The following is a 19,805-nucleotide window of genomic DNA, read 5'->3' as shown; positions in this document are numbered from 1 at the left end:
GCACTTAATTTGTATATTTAACTTTGTGTTTTTCTTTTTCTTTTAACCTGGTCGAATAAATAAAAGATATGAAATGAAGATTCAAAAACACATGTCAATATTTAGTTATTATTAGTATAATAAACAAAGTTTTCCGTGTCACTTCAATAACCCCATCAGATGGAGAAGAATGTGACCCTACTGAAAATTAGGACAATTTTAAAAACGATTTTTAATTTATGAACACATTAATTAAATAGAATATTACTGTTATGCATCCAAACATAATTAAATTATTCACGCTTTGTACTGCAGGTAGTGATTGATAAATTTTACACTGACAGTCAAATAAAGCCCAATTTATATTATGCATGTTTTTTTTTTTTTTTTTTTTTTTTAAATATCACTCCCCCATTAGAAAATCCTTGCGGCAAAGAATGTAGAGAATATGAAAACACCACACAAAAAGGACTATAATAATAATAATAATAATAATAATAATAACAATAATAATAATAATAATAATAAAATATTAAAAGTGTGATATATGCTTTAGTTACAGTTAAATTTAAATCAGTTTGTGATTGTTGTTGTTTTTTTACACATGGTACAAAATATCACTAACAACTGAATAATATTAAATATTTCCTTAAATTTAATCTTCCACCGGGAAATTGTGCAATGTTTTATTTGTAAAGTTGAACCGGAAGTGGCTGGTTTTGTCCCTGACTTGACAGAGGAGAAGTCCCACTCCAGGACGAGGGGCCGGACTTTTAGTCAAGTAAAGGAAACTAAAGTCCCGGGGAGCAGGGAGCGAGCCACACGCCTACAGACCGACCTCCACTATCTCCATCACCGTCTAAAATGAAGTGCGTGCAGGGCATGCTGTATCTTTCCGTGTTGGTGACGTTCGCCGCGTGTAACGCTCCTCCGGTCCCGTTAGACGACATCCTCATAGAGAAAACTTCCGTCCCCGACAAATGCGTGCGCGCAGTCAAAGAGGGAGACTACGTCAGGTATCACTACATCGGCACGTTTCCTGATGGCACCAAGTTTGATTCCAGGTGAGTATTTGTCTCCCACTGCATGGCTGGGCTCGCCTCAGGTTGGTGTAACGCCGTGCGTGCGCGCTGCGTAAAAGCGCGTCTTTGATGTTTCTGGTGAGCCACGCAGGCAACGTGGGAAGCTGGAAGTCACTTCACTAGAATATACAGTCTATACAGGGCCGGCCCTAGCCTTTTTGGTGCCCTAGGTGGAATGACTTCATGCCCCTTAAAACCAAAGAACACAATAGAATTATATAGAATAGAACAAGAATTAAAATAAAATAAATATAAATACGGGCAGAAGATTAGCAGGTATAGTTACAGATTTTTTATATAAATATTCAATTAAGAGAAAACACGAACAGTGATTTTAAAGGGTCTGTTTCACGTTTAGTATACCTTTTTAAATTAAAGCAGAACTAAGTAACTTTTTCACCTTAATAAATCCTTGTGAGGATAATACAAATGTTTATGGGGCGATTGGGGGGTATTTCATCTCCCCCTGCTGTCTCTAGCCAGAAAACCGTACTTGCAATTTTCCTGCCTCCGACCCGGTGGCAGGACGTACTGCTTTACAGCAGCCCAATACAAACTAATGCTAGATTATGATCAGCCCCGTGGCTGCACACGGTTGTCTACAAATTAACTTTTCTAAAAGTTATATAATGGCGGAGCCGGCAAAAAAAAAAAGGCAGAGAAGACCTTTGTCTGAGGAACGGAGCAACTCCATGCGGTGACAGCTCAGCAGCAACACACAGCAGTCACACACACTGTCGTCGCGGTGTGTGTGATTGCGCATCAGGCAGCACACACACAAATATCCATCTATCTATCTATCTATCTATCTATCTATCTATCTATCTATCTATCTATCTATCTATCTATCTATCTATCCACCCATCCTGGACAGCTTTGTCAGCACACAAACAAACATCACACACATTTTCACACTCCCTTCCGTATTACTCCCACATCATTCATTTATTTTACTTGTCTCTCTTCCTCATACTGTTCACATGGTCTCATGGGACTATAATGTGTGAAAGCACCCTTAATGTCACTGTTGTATTAGGATTTTTCAGTGATCGGTTGCTACTGTCTTGGTAGAGCAAGACGTAGCTGTGGGGTGGGGCTGGCGACGGGGGGTGTGGAGTGTTTACGACAGTGACATAACCAAAGGGACCTTTAGGGGGAGCGCTAAGTGCCAGTTACTTAGTTCTGCTTTAATATGAAAAAATGGGGGGTGCAATTTGGCGCCCCTAGGCAGCCGCCTGTGTTGCCTGTCGGGAAGGCCGGCCCTGAGTCTAAAGCTGGTTTAACTAGTTTTTATATATTTATTAGGACATTAGGGCTGATTTTTCAAACCTTAAAGAAGAGATTCCTTAAATTATCAGATAATCTGTAACAATGTATTTCATTTCATCTCAAACGTCAACAAAAAAAATACAAACAAAACAAAAGCAAGAAGTCACTTATACACGACCATTTGACACAATATTAGTGTATCAAATTAACCCTCCTATTCTCCTAAAATATTACAAACACATTTTATAGTGGTGGTCAATCTGAAATCTTATATTTGCCTCCAGAAAATCTTGAAAAACATAAATTACACCTTTATAATGAAGCCATGACTTGTTCTCTGGCGCCACCATCAGGCCACACTTTTAAATCAGAATTATTTTATATTGAATAGTTTTCCTCCAAACCTTCTCAAATTTACCGCAAGAGCATGAACCCTATTGGTTGTGGTGATGATGTGACCATCAGGTCAAACTTTCAGTTTAAGAGTTATGTGTATCTTGAAAATCTTTCGTCCAAATCTTTTTTTTTAATTTGGGGTGCACACTAATGACTCACAGAATGAATCGTATTACTGATGTTGGTGAACCCCCCTACCCCCTCTCATAAACACATGTATTTACTCCTTTTTCTGCCATATTTGTGGTTATTCATTAGAAAGTCCTCTGTCTCAGACACATTCTCCCCTACGTCATCATTCACGGCCAAAGAGCTGACAGACAGACACGTTTTACACAGCTAAATCACCTTGGTGTCAAATTGACCCCAGAAGAACACCAATGCGAATGCGTGCGATATGTATTTCAGCACATTAAAAATAAAATAATCATGATAATTTCATGCTCAATAAAATGTACACATCATGAAACATGAAGCCAAAAAACGATTATTTTTTTAATGATAAACACAAAACGGGGTCAAATCGACCCTGATGATAATAGGAGGGTTAAGAATGACTTTAACATGAATGTGTATCACTGATATTACACAGTTAGGGAATGGACAGGAAGAAGTCAAAGCTTATCTCGTCCAGCCTTTTCCTTACTTTGAATGTCTAGTTCTAACCGTAATCATTTACTTCTTGATTTAATTTGAGGAGAATTGGTCTCATTTAATAAATGCTACAAATGCAGCATGATCCTGAAAACTGTATTGGTAGCCGACATACAGTATATGAAGGAAGTTAGTGGAATTGTGAAGGTGTCTTGCTCAAGGACACGTTGATAATGCATAATGTGGGATGCTCTATACACAAACCATAAGTCTGATGTAAGCAGCCAATGTGTGATTGAAACAGTTGTCACCAAAAGTAAAGAAATAACCCAAAAATCTGAATAAAAGTCAAGGTTTAGTTAAAATAATCCTTATGTAACGTCAATCTTCATTCTTGTTTCTTTATAGTTTATTTGAGGAATAAACATCATGTGCCATGCAGCACTCTGGTGCAATAGTTAACTCTTCTCTCACACCGCAAAAACATCTAATTTGTGACCTTTATGGGTTCCGTTTGCATATTCTCCCTGTGTCAAATCAATTGCAGTTACCAACTGAAGTGAAAGGCTCCAAAGGCCTAACAGGAGGAGCCGGATTAAACCCAGGGAGAACATGCAATTTTCACCTTTATCTCAGTGGTCGCTGTCAGGAAGCGTTAATAATTCAAGTAAAAGAAGTCTTTGCTTTGTTTCTCCAGTTACGACCGGGGAAGCTCCTACAACGTGTTTGTAGGTAAGAAGCAGCTGATTGAAGGGATGGACAAAGCTCTGGTGGGGATGTGTGTGAACGAGAGACGACTGGTGAAGGTCCCGCCTCACCTCGCCTACGGAAAGAAAGGATACGGTGCGTATATGTGCAGGATGTGGGCTTTTCCAATCCCGTGTTGAAACTCGCGATCTTTACCTTCCACATCTGTTTGGACTGGAGGAAGAATGTGGTGCTGATATCAATCTGACAACAGATCAGAGTCGTAAAAAGCCTGTTTACTGAGGCTTAGCAATGATTACACAGACCAGGAGACGTAAATTAATCAGAAAATGCAGCTTTGGATTAACATCTGCGGCTGTTCCTCATTTAAATGTAATTAGATTGTTTGTTTTAGAAATAAATCAGGATAAAAATGAGGATATTGCTTAAAGTAGTCAGGAAATGGTTATTACCTCCGCCAAGTAGGTCAATGTTTTCTTAGGCGTTTATTTATTTGTTGGTTTTTTTATAGCAGGATTTCATCAAAAGTACTTAATGAATTTTGACAAATTTTTAACCTAAGATAGACCATATGCCATGGAAGATTACGTTACATTTTGGAAGGGATCAATATAATAATTCTGGATCTGTTTTTTAAAATCTAAAAATCCCTATCTCTCTTTATTGGCAAAATTTCAAAGATTAATCAGTCAATCTACGCCACCGAGTTTCATCCACATCTGGATTGCACATTTCATCCCAATATTTTGGGAAAAATGGGGGTACCCAAACATTTGTCATGTACATACTGTGTCATTATTAATGGGGATAAAATCTAGATAACTGCCAATATCAAGATCACTATTTGTAGAGAATATGTGGCGCTTGGCGGAGGATTGTGCTCTCTGAGTGCTCTTGTTTAAAAGTGATTTTAGGTCCTTTAGAATAATAAAAGGAAAGAATGCGGGAGTGTACTGTGGACAGGTTTGTGATTTGCTAATATTCCTGGGGTCCATAAAAAAAAAAAAAAAAATCAAGATTCTAGTATATGTAAGAACAGAAAAAAAAAGTAAGACAGTTAAAAATATACAGAAACATTACATAAAAAGGTACGTCAACACACATTTTTCACATTTCATTACACCAACAAATAATAATAAAAAAAAACATGTTGTATACGTTAGGATTAGTAGAAATATGATTTTTAAGCATTTTTTAATATGCGTAAAGTTGACATGTCTTTCAGGTCCCAAGGCAATTTGTTCCATAAGTGAAAAGCTCTTAAAAAAAACAAAAAAACAGACATTTGTAAGTAGTATTAGGATGATTGGTGACAACGTTAAAGTTTGAAGCAAGTCAAGTATTGCACACCGTGGCTGTGACTGAACTGATCAGAGGGATTCGTAAAAAAGGAGAAAACTCTTTATCCAAAAAGGAAGAAAGTGTCTATTTGTACGTTTGCCACATGGACAACCCCCGGTGCTAGCGTCTTAGGGTTAGGGTTATAAGTTATAACCCGATATCGCAACAATTTTTAGGGTTAGGGTTAGGTTTAGTCTTAGTCACGTGACCTAAACTGGCCAAATAGGGGCGCTGCGTACGGATAGAATGTCACTATATTGATACGGCAACCGTACGGATAGCCACTGCCAAAAAGGAAGCAATAAGAAAAATGTCACACAAACACAGATTGTCTACCTGGTCCATTATGTATAAAGACAATGGATGTTGCAGGCTTTAAAATATGCTACGTGGCGCGTTATTGCTGCAGGTACCATCATCCCCCCTGACTCCATCCTCCACTTTGACGTTCTGCTGCTGGACGTGTGGAACCCCGAGGACGGCGTTCAGATCAACACATATCACACTCCCTCTGTCTGCGACAGAAAGGTGGAGGTGTCCGACTACGTGCGCTACCACTATAACGGCACCCTGCTCGATGGCACCCTCTTTGATTCTAGGTTTGTACAATAAATACTAGTAATATGGCAACTAACCAAGATTTTTTTAAATCGTGGTGTGTGGGTCAATAATTATTGCTTGTTGATGTATTAAAAGCAGATGTTTTACTTACATAGTGTTAATCATGTTTGACATTTGTCCTCCTCCCTGCAGCCACACGCGCCTGCGCACCTATGACACATACGTTGGTATTGGGTGGCTGATTGCCGGTATGGATCAGGGTCTTCTTGGAATGTGCGTAGGAGAGAGACGCATCATCACGTTGCCTCCATCGCTCGGTTATGGTGAAAATGGAGATGGTGAGTAAAATCATTGTTCAAGGTTTAAAGCTTGATAGCAAAGAACTTTGGCGCTAATCAGAGAGCACGTTGAACACAACGCTGAGAGTTCAAAGGCCTGTGCTACGAAGCTGGATCATTTTATCCTGGATTTATCTCCGTTAGTGGGCTTCACCTAACCAAATATTACACGCTAATTTAAGCCAAGTGATTTCAGCCTGCTACGAGCGCTCTCCCATAAAAGGGGTGGAGATTGCGGCGTCTGACCAATCAGTGCAATGGAGAACCTGGCAGAGCGACCGTTTTTACAACGGAGGAACAGCTTATCATCCTGAACAAATAGAATGGATTCAAAACCATGGTGACAGCAAAGAGCAACAGTGTTAGTGCAGCGCACAGCAGGAGGAGGAGCTTTTAGACACGCTCAGATCTGATCCACTTCATAACTTGGTCCCAACCAGGTTACGTGTTCAGCTTAAGTTTAAAATGATGAATAATTAAAATCCATAATTCAGACCAAAAACAACACGGTTGTTACAGAAAAGGCAGGAATGAAAGAACCCAGACAGGAAGCTGCTGACACTGTTAATGCATAAAAGCGTGAGATTATTTATGATATCAATCTATTGGATGATAAATGGACAGCGCTCTAATCAGTTTCACTTTACTACAGAACACGTGTTTCTATTCAGGTAGACCTCGATTTATCACACACACACTGGGATGAGAGCATATTGTTTCATTGTAGTATGTTCCTGCTGATGCCGTCAGCCTCACTATAGCATATGAATGAATTAATGAACAAATGACTTCACCCGTCCATGCATACGGAGACACAGGCTTCATCAGCTGACTGTAGATCAGTCCATCAGATATAAATCTATGTCTTTCCTAAAGGATGTCATCAGTAAATGAAAGAATTGCATTTATCCATCAATAATCTTTCTTTCCTAAACACAGCTGTAAGATCTGCACCAAGGTTGTTTCTAAGAGAACTGATTGGTCAGGAGGCGGGGCTTTAGCACTCGCTAAGATCCAAGCCAGAACAAACTGATCCTGACCGGGTTAGTCGTTCAGCCTAAGTTACCATGGTGATTTAGCTCCGTTGGGTTCTTTCTTTTTTACTATGGGCTTTATATGTTGTTAAGTGCACTAAGATGACTTTGTTGTAATTTGCGCTATAAAAATAAAGTTGAATTGAATTGAATAGCGAGCTTTGTAGGACAGCACACACTGATTAGATCCTGGAAGTTAGTGTGATAAGAGATAATCTAGCTTCGTAACATACCCCCCAAGTGTATAGTCTGTAATATCAGTGTGTTATCCCTGTGAAGGATCAGTTTAGTTCATTTTCCACTGTATCGCAATTAAGAAATTACAAGAACGTGGAGCTGCTATTTTATTATTATATTTACTAGAACTGGGCGATATTATTGACCCACCGATATTACAATAAAATATAAATAAGAACAGCAAAAATACACAGGACTCAAAAAAACAATAAAGACACACAGAATGACTCCAGGAACCCAAAACACGACAACAAAAACACACACAAAAAATATATATATACACAAAATAACAACAAAAGCACTCAAAATTACTCAATTGCGCAAGACGACTACAAAATAACATAAAAACAGACAAAATGACAACAAAAATACACAAAATGACTCACAAAACAGCAAAAACACCCAGAATGACTCTATAAAATATACAAAACAACAGCAAAAATGCACAAAATGAATCCAAAAAACATGCAGAATAACAGGAGAACAAAGACTGAACTCTTTGTTCTTCTCTCTATTAATGGTCAGATTGGTCATTGTTCTAAATACTGATGTGAATGTTGATAATGTGGCGGTCGGATCAGATGAAATCACATTTTTATGGCCCCCGCTGTGATAAAAGTTGCCCATCTGTGAATTCAGTCCTTCTGTTTCTTTTCACCCTCACAAATTGAGATTACAACAATAAAACTATCCAAAAGATGGCGCCAGAGAGTCACTTTTGACACCAACAGATTTCACTCAATGTGAATGATTCCAGTCTTCCAACAATTAAATCCCAGTTTACAATAAGATCCTTTTTTCATAAAGAACACACATTCATCACAGATCTATGAGAATAACTAGTATAATAATATCATGCAGATAATAGAAAATAAGTTACATCACACGTTATATAAATATATATATGTATATATATTTTTATCACAATGAGCACTAGGTAACTCACACTTGTGTCAGTACACATCTGCTCAGAGCCCTTTGCTGTTTTATAGATGAATTGTGTGTAGTTCAAGTTTCAAAATAGCTGTAAAAGTAATAAACAGTCTGTAATTGTTGACACAGTTGGTTTAATGGTCTTTTCCATTTGTACTCAGGATTACTGTGGTTACAAATAAAACAGGCCTGACTTTACTTATGAAAAGGTTATACCAACATTTAAAAAAATATTAGTGTTTTCAACCTAGGGGTTTTGACCCCATGTGGGGTCGCCTAAAATATCTAGTAATTGATTAAAAAAAAAAACATTTTGATTTAAAAAAAAAAAAAAAAAATCTTATCGGATTGCATCTAAAATCTCCACTATATATTACATTATATTTATTCAGTTGTAGAATACTGTAGATATTATGTTGAAGGCTAAAATGTATGTAACCAATTGGTTAATAATAAATGGGTCAGTGTTTCTCATACTACTGTTGCTGACTATTGTTCTCTGTTTGAGTGACATCACTAGATCAAGACTTTTGTAACATCCCGCACTACAAAATAAGTAATAAAAGTTTGTATGATTCATACTAATATTGTATTGGATCGATATCGGTACTGGCCGATACGTAAAGATGTAGTATCGGCATCTTTATCGGAAGTGAAAAAGTTGTATCGTGACGCCCCTAATTAAAACGTAATTCAATCAAGAGAAAATATGTTTCTGGGGTGGCCAGAAATATGTGATTTATAAATGGGGTCACAAACCGAAAAAGGTCAGGAAAGGGGATCAAGATTCCCTTCTATTATTTATTATTGTCAGTTCATTATTACTTATTATTTTTTTCCCGCATATTTAACCCATTTTGTTAAAACCAAAGGAAAACTCAACGTCTTTTTGCAAAATCTTGCAAAAAGAGGTCATCGTGGAGAGGCAACATCATGTGGTTGTTTTCTCGTGACACCGTGTTTTTTTTAAAAAAAATTTATATAATTTTTTTTTTTTCAGATTTATTTTCTTTGTAATTTATATTTTCTTTTATTCTTTTGCCTTTTTTATGTTGAACCAGTTTTACTAAGCTTGAGTGTGATGTTTGAGAGACAAATAATGTCTATTAGGATGGTAAATAAAATGACTTTGTTGTGCTTTTTGATTTTTTTATAGAACCTTGGTAACCATGGATGCAAATATATGCCAGATAAGCATATTAAAAACCCAATTATTGTCCTGAAAATGATGCATAATATGACTTGTGTTTCTCATTAGGTAGTGACATCCCAGGACAGGCATCCCTAGTGTTTGATGTAGTTCTGTTGGACCTTCATAACCCCAAAGATCAGATCACAGTCACTAACCAACAGGTGCCCGAGTCGTGCACCAGGAAAACCATCGCTGGGGACTTTGTACGTTACCACTACAATGGCAGCCTCCTCGATGGAACGTTTTTTGACTCCAGGTCAGTGTTCATCATCATTCCTCATCCTCTTTGATATTCATTATCAGTACTTGCCAGTGACGTGCCGTGAGCACTAGGGTTGGGTAGGCAGGGCGTTGCAAATCGAGACCACCAATGTCAACACCAATGACAATTTCATATGTTTCTGCTGGCAAGTGTTAATTCAATTCAATTCAACTTTATTTGTATAGCGCAATTTACAACAAAGTCATCTCAATGTGCTTATCAAAATATAAAATTCATGATAAAGAAAAAACCCAACAAGATCCACATGAACAAGCATTTAGCCATCTAACAAAATCAAGATTGTAAAACACCATTAAAGAAATTATTCAACATAGCCTCCATACTCTCCCAACAAGATATATCTCATGACACGGCAGCGCATCCGTTGTTTGTGTTGGAAACACAGAAACACAGAGAAAATGACAACAACAACAACTCAGAACAGCCTCAGTGAGTGAAAGCCAATCCTTCCTTTCACTGTAGAAAATACGAACAATTTTCTGACCTTACCTTTGCTGAAGGTCTGGTAGCTCAGGTGTTGGCCTCCCATCTTTTAAAAGCTGTCGTTTTTCCTCAAATGAAAGTTTCTTTATCATCTCTAGCGCTGTCATCCTGCCTGTAGTGTTATCCCGCCCAAAGGCAGCGTAGAGAGCTGCCTTTTTACGTAAATGGTTTTCATCTTGGGGAACTGACTGCGCATGCGCAAACACATAAAAACACGCTATGGAAACAGAGGCAGAGCAGCCGTGTGCTTTTGGGAGTAAGTGTGGCCTCCTCCTGCCTTACAGCGGAGTGAGACTGTGCAGTCATACCAGGAAATAGCGCTGTTTAGTCATTTGGGCTATGAAAAGCACTTTCAAACTTATAGTTACTGTAGGCTATCAGAAATGGAAAAACAAAACAATTTATAATTCTACTATAATTAAAACAAAAAATCAAAATATCAATTCAGCCTTGGGTAGGCACTGCCTACCTTGCCTACCCTGACTGCATGTCACAGTCACAGTCACAGTTCATATTCATTATCTGTACTTTAGTATACTACTAGTAATTTTGGAGAAGAAATCAAAACTCTATGCATGCACTTTCTTAAGTGTCCACCAGGTGACAGGCTTTATTCACGTTTTACAGATATTTTAGAAGAAGAAAAAGAAACTTACAACTTCATTACATAACATTTGCTGCTTTGAAAAAAAGTTGTAGTTGGGACGTTTCCATGACACCAAAATACCATTGTTCAGAACTCGACAAAGCCAGGATTAAAAAACTGTCAAATAAAAGCATATCCACACCATAATAAATGTCTGAGAGAGAAGAGTTATGAGTCGTATTATAGACCCCTTTAATGGCCTACGTCACTCGTGGCTGGAGGCAAAAACAGGAAACGCCGCTGGCTAAAGCATAGATATATAAACACTAGAAGACACAAGCGGGATTTGCCAGCGTAGCTCAATGGCGGCCATCTTACCTCAGACAACTGACATTCTGACACGCTCTATGGTACCTGGTAGTTCAGGGTATTTAAACAAAAATACCCTTAACTCGATAAAATATCATGTGTATCTAACCGTGTTCTTTTAATCTAGAATTGGATAGAGAAACACGAGAGATTATTGATCTCCCTGAAGGGACTGGATATCCAGTCCTTGAAATATGCTGACCATCTGGTTGAAATATGCTGACTGTCTGTAGGATAGTTGTTTTTGATTGTTACATGATAAGTGAAAGCAGAACCATAAGGTCAAAGCATTATGTTCAGAGGTGAAGCAGAGTATTATGCTGGTTCTGAGCATCCTGACACCTCAAGATTCTAAGCAAAAGGCAGAAGTCAATGAAGTTACAACACTGTGTCCAAGAGAACACTTATCGTAAATTGACCGAGCAGACAACAGACAGGAACAGAATGTAAGTTCCTGCTCTACGCTGCAGTGACCTAATGAGCTAGACACAGTTTACCTATGCAGAGCCCTGCAGCTAGGATGTTAGCTGTAAAAGAATTAGGAGGAGGGACCATATATCAACACTATTATACAATATTTATTATGTTTATACATATATGAAAATAGACATAAGATTTTTACCATGCATTTATGTACATTGATGAATTCATTAAATAAAAGTCAGAAACATTAATAACTTGTCAACGATGTGTGTGCATTTTATATGTGGTGTAGTCGCCATAATGGTTTACTGTACTGCATGGGGGTGCGCAAACCGCTCCGAAAAAGGAGTGAAAATGTATGGCTTTCCCAACCGACCTAAACAGGAGAAAGAAATGGATAGCCCAAGTCAGCAGGAGCGATCTAAAAAAAAAAAAAATCATCATTACAAGTATAAAAAAGTCTGTGAGGTAATCAAAAGTCCTAATTGCGACTGCAGCTGTTTTGATGGAGGTGAGTCCTGGATGCGGGAGGAGGGCAGCACCCTTTTTTTTTTAAAATGCGTTCATAAACGAGTAGGGACAACATAAGCCAGGGGTTTCATACAAAAGTATTTAAATCAAGTAAATTTAAAGTTAAATCTGCAGAGGCAGGTGCTGTGGGCTGAACTGAGGAAGAGAACATAGAAGGGGCAGCCACCATAGACTTATAGCGAAGCAGAGCGCCCACAGCGATGGTAAACTTTTGCGCTGTGTTTGGGTGTTCTAACACGACTGGGACTGGAGTACACAAGTCTTTCTTCAGGATACCAGCTATGATCACCACCCAAGGGGAAAAAACTGAGGCACTTTGTCGTCAAGCTTGGGAAATTAAATTGTTTTATTTGCATTGATCCAAGTGTGCAGATCTTTTTTTCACACAAATTTATGTCATCAATAAAATTGCTCAGATTCTGAAAAAAACAGCATTGCACATATTGCTCATATTACAGATGAATTATGAAAAATTAGCCTACTTAACACTGGATTTAACCGCATGGAGTCCATTATAAATAAAAGCAGCTACTTCACAAATCCAGCCGCAAACAAAATGGTTGTAAGCTTCCAGTCCCTTGAAACTTTTCATGTGGTCCATTGTGTATGAGCTAGACCTGGTAGTTCAGGATAAGTCACTCCTGGGAAATAAGAGACATCTTCATTCCATTTGTCAACAGGAACGTTGTAGGCGGTCATTCCCGCCGATTAGACCCAGTTACTCCTTGTAAAGACTTCTTTCAGCTTCTAGTAGAGTGTCACCATAATCCGTGGCCTCCGACATATTGAGGCCAAACTTAGACGACCTTCGACAATCGTTTAGCACATGAACTGCTTTCATTAAGTCAAAAAAAACAACACTATTATTCAAGTAAACACACCCACGCAGGTGCATCCGTATAGGTCCATCATCTTCCAAGATGAGCCCGCTCATTTTTGCGCTCTGTGGTCTTGAATTAGATCGTAGCGGTTCAGAACTCAGTGATGGAAATTTTGTAAAACATTTTGGAAAAGTTCTGGAAAAGTTTTGAATAATCATTGTGAAAAAAGTGTGGGAACCCCGATCTATGAAATATTCTTTGGTTCGTTTCTGATCATTTCTAACCTCCAGTGTCTGCATATTAGTGTTTTGAATGTATTTGTTTGTAATGGGATTTTCTTTTACCACAGCTACTCCCGTAATCGCACTTACGACACTTACGTGGGTCAAGGCTATGTGATCGCTGGCATGGATGAAGGCCTCCTTGGCGTCTGCGTGGGAGAGAGACGCACTATCACCATACCCCCACATCTGGCCTATGGAGAAGAAGGCACAGGTGTGTGTGTGTGTGTGTGTGTGTGTGTGTGTGTGTGTGTGTGTGTGTGTGGGTGGGTGTGTGTGGGTGTGTGTGTGTGATCCATTCATTTGTAACACCAGAAAAACTTCTCCCACGTCTCTTTTCCAGGCTCTACAATCCCCGGTTCTGCCGTGCTGGTGTTTGACGTTCATATCATCGACTTCCACAACCCATCAGACAACACAAAGGTCACTGTTACCTTCAAACCAGAAGAATGTGATAAACAAACAAAGAAGGGAGACTTTGTTAAATACCACTACAACGCTTCTCTCATGGATGGCACGCACATCGATTCCACGTGAGTAAAGATGACCTGGCTTGAAAAAACAAAGAGAGAGAGAAAAATAAGTGCTGTGAAGCCAAAAAACAATGCCAAATAAACAAGAAAAACCCCAACATGAACACGACCTGAGCTCAGAATTGAGTGCAAACAGTTGATTGTGATTCAGGAAACAACAATTGGCAAAAAACAAAATGGACACAAAAACAAGGCAGACAACTTGGTTCTCTTTGGCAGCGGGAAAGCTTTCTTTAATACCACACTTTGACAAGTCAGAATACAGACACAGTGCACCTAACCCTTAAAGATGACTCCAATCAAAACCTTTTATAGTTCAGCATATACTATGTGTGTGTTTACTTTCCCAAGACCTTCTTAGCTAAACATAGCTTAGTTGCACAATCATTTCCTGTGTGTTTCCTTTCCCATATACTGAATGATGATTTTGTCCAACAGCTGCTAGTTGATTTTTAACATTACAAATTAATAGACCCCTTAATGGCCGGAGGCAAAAACAGGAAACGACGCTGGCTAAAGCATAGATATATATTCACCAGCGTAGCGCAACGGCGGTCATCTTACCTCAGACAACTGACGTTCTGACATTCTGACGCGCTCTACCGTAGCTGTTGGAAGGTGAGTGATCAGCTTAAACAAAAATACCCGTAACGCAATTAAATATTGACAGATTTACAAACGGTTTGCCTTATTACAAACCTTATTATACGTAGGTAGGACATAGGATGCTTGTACATGTTGAAATTGCCGCTTACTGTTAGAAAATTGGTTGAAAATTTAGCAAGTTATGGTTCTTTAAATAGTACATGCGTCACTGACATCGATGTAATGAGCAGAGCCAACTGTCACTGCTCATTGTTTAACAGCGTGAGTAAGTAATCTATCGTGGTTTGCCTCCAGGCTAAGCCCCGCCCAATCAAATACGTCACAATGTTTACAAACAATCAAAGGGTCTATACAGTACACAATACAAAAAAAAACATATTTAAGAAAACTGAGGAAGCAGTGTGTCATTTAGATATTTTCTTGTCGGTCTTTGATGAAGTGCAGCTGTAGAATGAACCTCTGCTGACACTGACTTGATATTAATATGAAATGTATTAAACAGAAGTTCAGTATCAGAGTGTAGCGAAGAACCAGAACTTCAGAGCTAAGAAGTTACAGAGTTTATATACCTGCAGATAGACGTTACACATCTGGTTTCAATCTTTATATCTCATCATACTCAAAAGAATGTTCCCTTCTCGAATTCCCTATGCATAGGGAATTCAACGTCCATTATTCAAACATCAAAGCCCTATACAACTCTGAATAAACATATAATGGAGCGTGACCAGTGATGCATTTGTGAGTGAGTAGCAGGATTTTGTACTCGATCGTAGCAGAAACCTGAAGCTAGTGCAGAGGAAACAGAATGGGTGTGATGTGGTCATACTTCCTGTCTTGCACAAGTATTCTAGCTGCACTGTTCTGCAGATCAGCCTTTGCAGCTCTTTGGCAGGAAGCCCAATAAAAACATCTGTTACAATACACCTTGAGGAAGTAAAGTTTTTTACTCGACAAGTATGAAGAAACAAAGTGTGTTCGGCTGTTGAGCGTCACACATGCAGATCTGCTAATATTAGTCACAACTGAGCAGATTGTGTTCATAATAAAACCTTCCAGTTTCACTGAAAACATTCTAATTTAATTGTAGTATGACTATTCTGTGCTCGTACAGCTTGTAATAAATTACAGATTCCTGTGGAATTAGCTACTAAACAATCATCAGACTATAGAAGCGTAAAAAGGCTAAAGTAGTTTGTTGGAACTGAAAGGTTAAGGTTAAGTTACATTTAGACACAGGGAAAGGTTGGGGCTGCTGTGTATAGAAACAGGACAAAACCGGTGAGAGCAGGGTTAAGATCCTTCTATTCTTTGTCTGCTAAGAGGTGAAAACACAGCAACACAGTTGTGACACAACGTTCTAACTTCCTGCTTAAGAAGAAGTAAGCAACTAACCGCAGACAGCAGACAGAGAATGAAAGAGAGACTTATCTCTAATAGCACTTGTTTATCAGTTACAACAACACTCTGCTGTTTCCTGTGGAATTTAACGGCGCCCCATTCAGCGTCTAACTTAAAGGGGACATATCATGCTAAATCCACTTTTTTAGCCCTTAAATGCATTTTGTTGTATATTTAGAGTGTTTAGAAGTACAGAAAAGTTCAAATTAGTCTCTTCAGGTGCTCCGTTGATATCTTTATATTCTGTTTTGGTCATATTTTTCAATCTGTTTCGATTTTTCTATTCTCTATTACGTTTTTTGAACAATAACGTCACAGTATTTGCAGCGGAACTGCCAAATTAGGACATCGACTCCAGGCCCAACACTTTGAGCAATCTGCCATTTTATTTCCCGCTTTTATTTTGTAGTCCAAGCACATCCAAGGATGACTGCTTCAGCAACCTCCACCAGTATAAAGAAGGATTTGCCGAAAGACTTTGTCTGATTGAGGGTTCAATTCCTTCTATCTTTGGAGACGACGAACAGAGCACTTCGGTCAGCTGTAAATAACGCTAAAAAGTGTGATGATAAGACGTCCCTGTCATTGTTTTGTTAGCATTAGCAGTTGCACCGTCTTCATATGTTAGCGCTGTGTGCTGGTTTTAGATCCTTGATGATATGGCCTACGTGATTTAATTTAAGTCTAAAGTTTTCATTAGTCATTTCATTTTGCCGTTTTTGTCTCCGAAAAGACTGTATTAAAATGCATTTTGTGACGTTAGCTTGGCGCTAGCGTTAGCTCGGTGCTTGTGTTAGCTCACTTGTTAGGGTTCTGCAGGTTCATCATCTTCATTTTCATCTCACTCCGCCGGGTCCGACTCTGGCTGTAACATGTAAGGCTGGATGGACAAGTCTTCCGTTGTTGACATTTTATAAATAATGTGTGAATAAACATTTTCTGCGCCGCTAAATAATCGTATCTCTTCTATCAAACTACAAAAATGGCCAAACAGGGTGGAGTTGAACCGAGTGTCACCTCTGCAACCTGGAGAGGGGGCGGGGTATGAAGTGTCTCATTTGCATTTAAAGAGACAGCACAAAAAAACGAGTTGCTCTCAGAAGCATATCAGAAAAGGGGTAGAAAAGGGGCCTGTGGAGCTATAATAATGAGGAATTCAGACCCAAGCATTGCAGTTCCGTTTTATATAGACCACAACTGTATGATTTATATGTAAAAAAGGAAGGATTTAAAACCATGATATGTCCCCTTTAAGATCTCAGGGGGAACTCGCAACTACCGTTTTTTTAAGTGAATCAAAGAGTTCTCCCTGGCGCTTGTCTTTTTGTGTGTTCATCAAGGTCTTTATTAAAACTGTTAATCTTGATCAGTAATTCTCCTGTTCCAGGGTTAGATAGAACCTAGAGATCTAACAGAACCCATAAGATTAAAGATTAGGGTTTAGGTTGTTTAGTTCTTTCAGTAACAAGGAGCCGTTAAAGGTTAATCAGGTCTAATCTGAATATAAAACACTGATTGATCAATAAAATTCACCCTCAGATTAAACCATCTAAATCACATGTGTCAAACTCATGGCCCGGCGGCCAAATCCGGCCCGCAGAAAAAAGTTAAAAATAGACAGAAAAACATCAATTATTTTGTAAATTACCAAATAAATCAGTTTGCTCAATTTGCTCAGAACTGAATTTTTCTCAAATTATTTCACATAATTTCCCCCAAATTAAATAAAAATTGGTCACAAAATTAATACAATTTAAAAGAGAAAATCCTGCGGAGACTGATATTTGTCACTTATTGCCTGGATATTGTCAGCACCTTACATACTTTGTGTATCATTTATACGTGGAAGTGCAAACTTTGGGACATTAATGTGGAAATTGCTGGTTTTAACACCTAAAATCTGCTGGTCCACTTAAGATTAAACTTGTATTTGGCCCCTGAACTAAAAGGAGTTTGACGCCCCTGATCTAAATCAATGAAATGTTTTTATATATAATGCTTTTCAGGTTTGACTACGGAAAGACTTACAATATCGTGCTCGGAGCAAACCAAGTAGTCCCGGGAATGGAGGATGGACTGATGGAAATGTGTGTGGGAGAGAAAAGACACCTCGTCATTCCTCCTCATCTGGGATACGGGGAGAGAGGAGTCAGTAAGTTTACCACAATCAGTGCTCCTAATCCAAAGAGTTGACTGGAATATAGGAACACGCCTTTAGTTTTCTTTATCGGCACATTTAATGAATTTCTAAGTACTTTATTGACTCTAAAACTCCTATATTATAGAGAGGTATTTACTGTAAAACATGTAGGATTGCAGTCCTCCAGGGCCAGGGTTAAAATAGTAAATATTTGTTTTTCTGTATTTTTCGTGTGCGCACAGCTGGTGAAGTCCCAGGCAGTGCTGTGCTGTTGTTTGATATTGAGCTGGTGGACGTAGAGGAAGGACTTCCTGAGGGGTACATGTTTATCTGGAACGAGGATGTGTCACCGGACCTTTTTGCTGTAATTGACAAGGACCAAAACCAGGCGCTGGAGCCCTCTGAGGTAGGGGATAACTGTGATTTCTACCGTTTCTGTAACATTTCTCCTTTCCTGTGCCATCGTCACTGACCCTTCTTCTTGTTCTCCCTCCACTTCTACAGTTTACAGACTACATCATGCAGCAGGTGAATGAGGGCAAAGGTCGTTTGGCCCCCGGATTTGATCCCTATCGAATTATTGATAACATGTTCACCAACCAGGACCGCAATGGAGATGGAAAGATAACAGAGGCTGAGTTTAAACTTAAAGCAGATGAGGCAGCAGCACATGACGAGCTATGACATGGTTGGGGGTAAATCTGGGAGGTTTGGGGCAACGGGTCAGACACATGGTGGAACGGTGACTTATCATAAACACTTGGGTGATAGAATAGCAATAGATGTGTTGGGACATGTAAAATAAGAAATGGGATTTTATTTTGATTTTATTTTGAAGTTTGACATCCTGTCATCGTGCATGTGCCAAAAGTCGGAAGAACAAGAAGTGGGAATTCAGGTGTTAGATATGAGCTTTCACTCTACATTTCAAAACTTTTGATGTTACCTCACTTTTTTTTCTTCTTTCCATGTGCTGTGTCTTCTTTTATATGACCGTGCTTTATTTTGAAATTCATAGGAACACTCCTGTGTGAGACAACACCTTTATGTCACACACGTGAGCAGGCACTGTTTGATTAATGCGAGTTGGGCAGTTTTTGAAGACTTTCTGCTCGTCTTAATGTGAAAATGATTAGAGATTAACTTTTTGTACAACGTTTAAAGGTGCAGTCACCATCTTAACATGTTCCAAGTACCACAGTTTCAAAACTTTAGATCTGTCTTTGTTTTTGGCAACTCCAGATGTTGATTGCAAATAAATCCCCTGGTGCGTGTGTGTCCAGGTGTGTGTGTAGTGTAGAGTGGATGTTTTGTATGTTTATATTGAGGAGTGTCATTAATTGTGTTGCCCTAAAGTTTTATTCAAATAAAAATGACCTGACCTTAAAGTGTTTACAGTGTCCCTGTTCCTTCATACTCACACCCTAGAGCATTACTGAAAATGTTTACTTCAGTTTGCATCTAGTACATGTGTATTGTCAGCGTAGATCTTTTAACGCAGGTGTTTCAAATGACCTGGACATCAAACAATGTCTTTCTTTCATCACCTACACAGATGACTAGATTTATTAACATAATAACCCTAATACATGTTGTAATCAATAACCTAGACACATGTACATTTACAAGCTCTATAGGGGTTCTCTGCTTCCTTCACAGCTGACTGCTCCGGATGAGAGCAGAG

The 19,805-nt window shown here is 38.8% G+C and overlaps 1 protein-coding gene across 1 annotated transcript; it reads left to right on the top strand.

The window, feature by feature from the left end:
• Positions 1-695: 695 nt before the first annotated feature.
• fkbp9 (FKBP prolyl isomerase 9) lies at positions 696-19,512 on the top strand. The gene is made up of 10 exons (XM_028461740.1): positions 696-1,043; positions 4,018-4,163; positions 5,779-5,968; positions 6,123-6,268; positions 9,731-9,920; positions 13,510-13,655; positions 13,785-13,974; positions 17,988-18,133; positions 18,364-18,527; positions 18,626-19,512. Exons 1-10 carry the CDS (start codon positions 844-846, stop codon positions 18,803-18,805), a joined length of 1,698 nt encoding a protein of 565 aa, XP_028317541.1. The 5' UTR covers positions 696-843; the 3' UTR covers positions 18,806-19,512.
• Positions 19,513-19,805: the final 293 nt, after the last annotated feature.

This window comes from Gouania willdenowi, chromosome 11 (genome assembly GCF_900634775.1).
Source record: "Gouania willdenowi chromosome 11, fGouWil2.1, whole genome shotgun sequence".
Taxonomy (NCBI): domain Eukaryota; kingdom Metazoa; phylum Chordata; class Actinopteri; order Blenniiformes; family Gobiesocidae; genus Gouania; species Gouania willdenowi.
Note: the sequence above shows the minus strand (reverse complement) of the source record. Positions and strands in the feature narration are given on the sequence as shown.

Coding starts and splice junctions, on each gene's coding strand:
- fkbp9 (XM_028461740.1), top strand. CDS start 844: ATGAAGTGCGTGCAGGGCATGCTGTATCTTTCCGTGTTGGTGACGTTC. Junction 4,164..5,778: donor CTACGGAAAGAAAGGATACG/GTGCGTATATGT, acceptor TTATTGCTGCAG/GTACCATCATCCCCCCTGAC. Junction 6,269..9,730: donor TTATGGTGAAAATGGAGATG/GTGAGTAAAATC, acceptor GTTTCTCATTAG/GTAGTGACATCCCAGGACAG.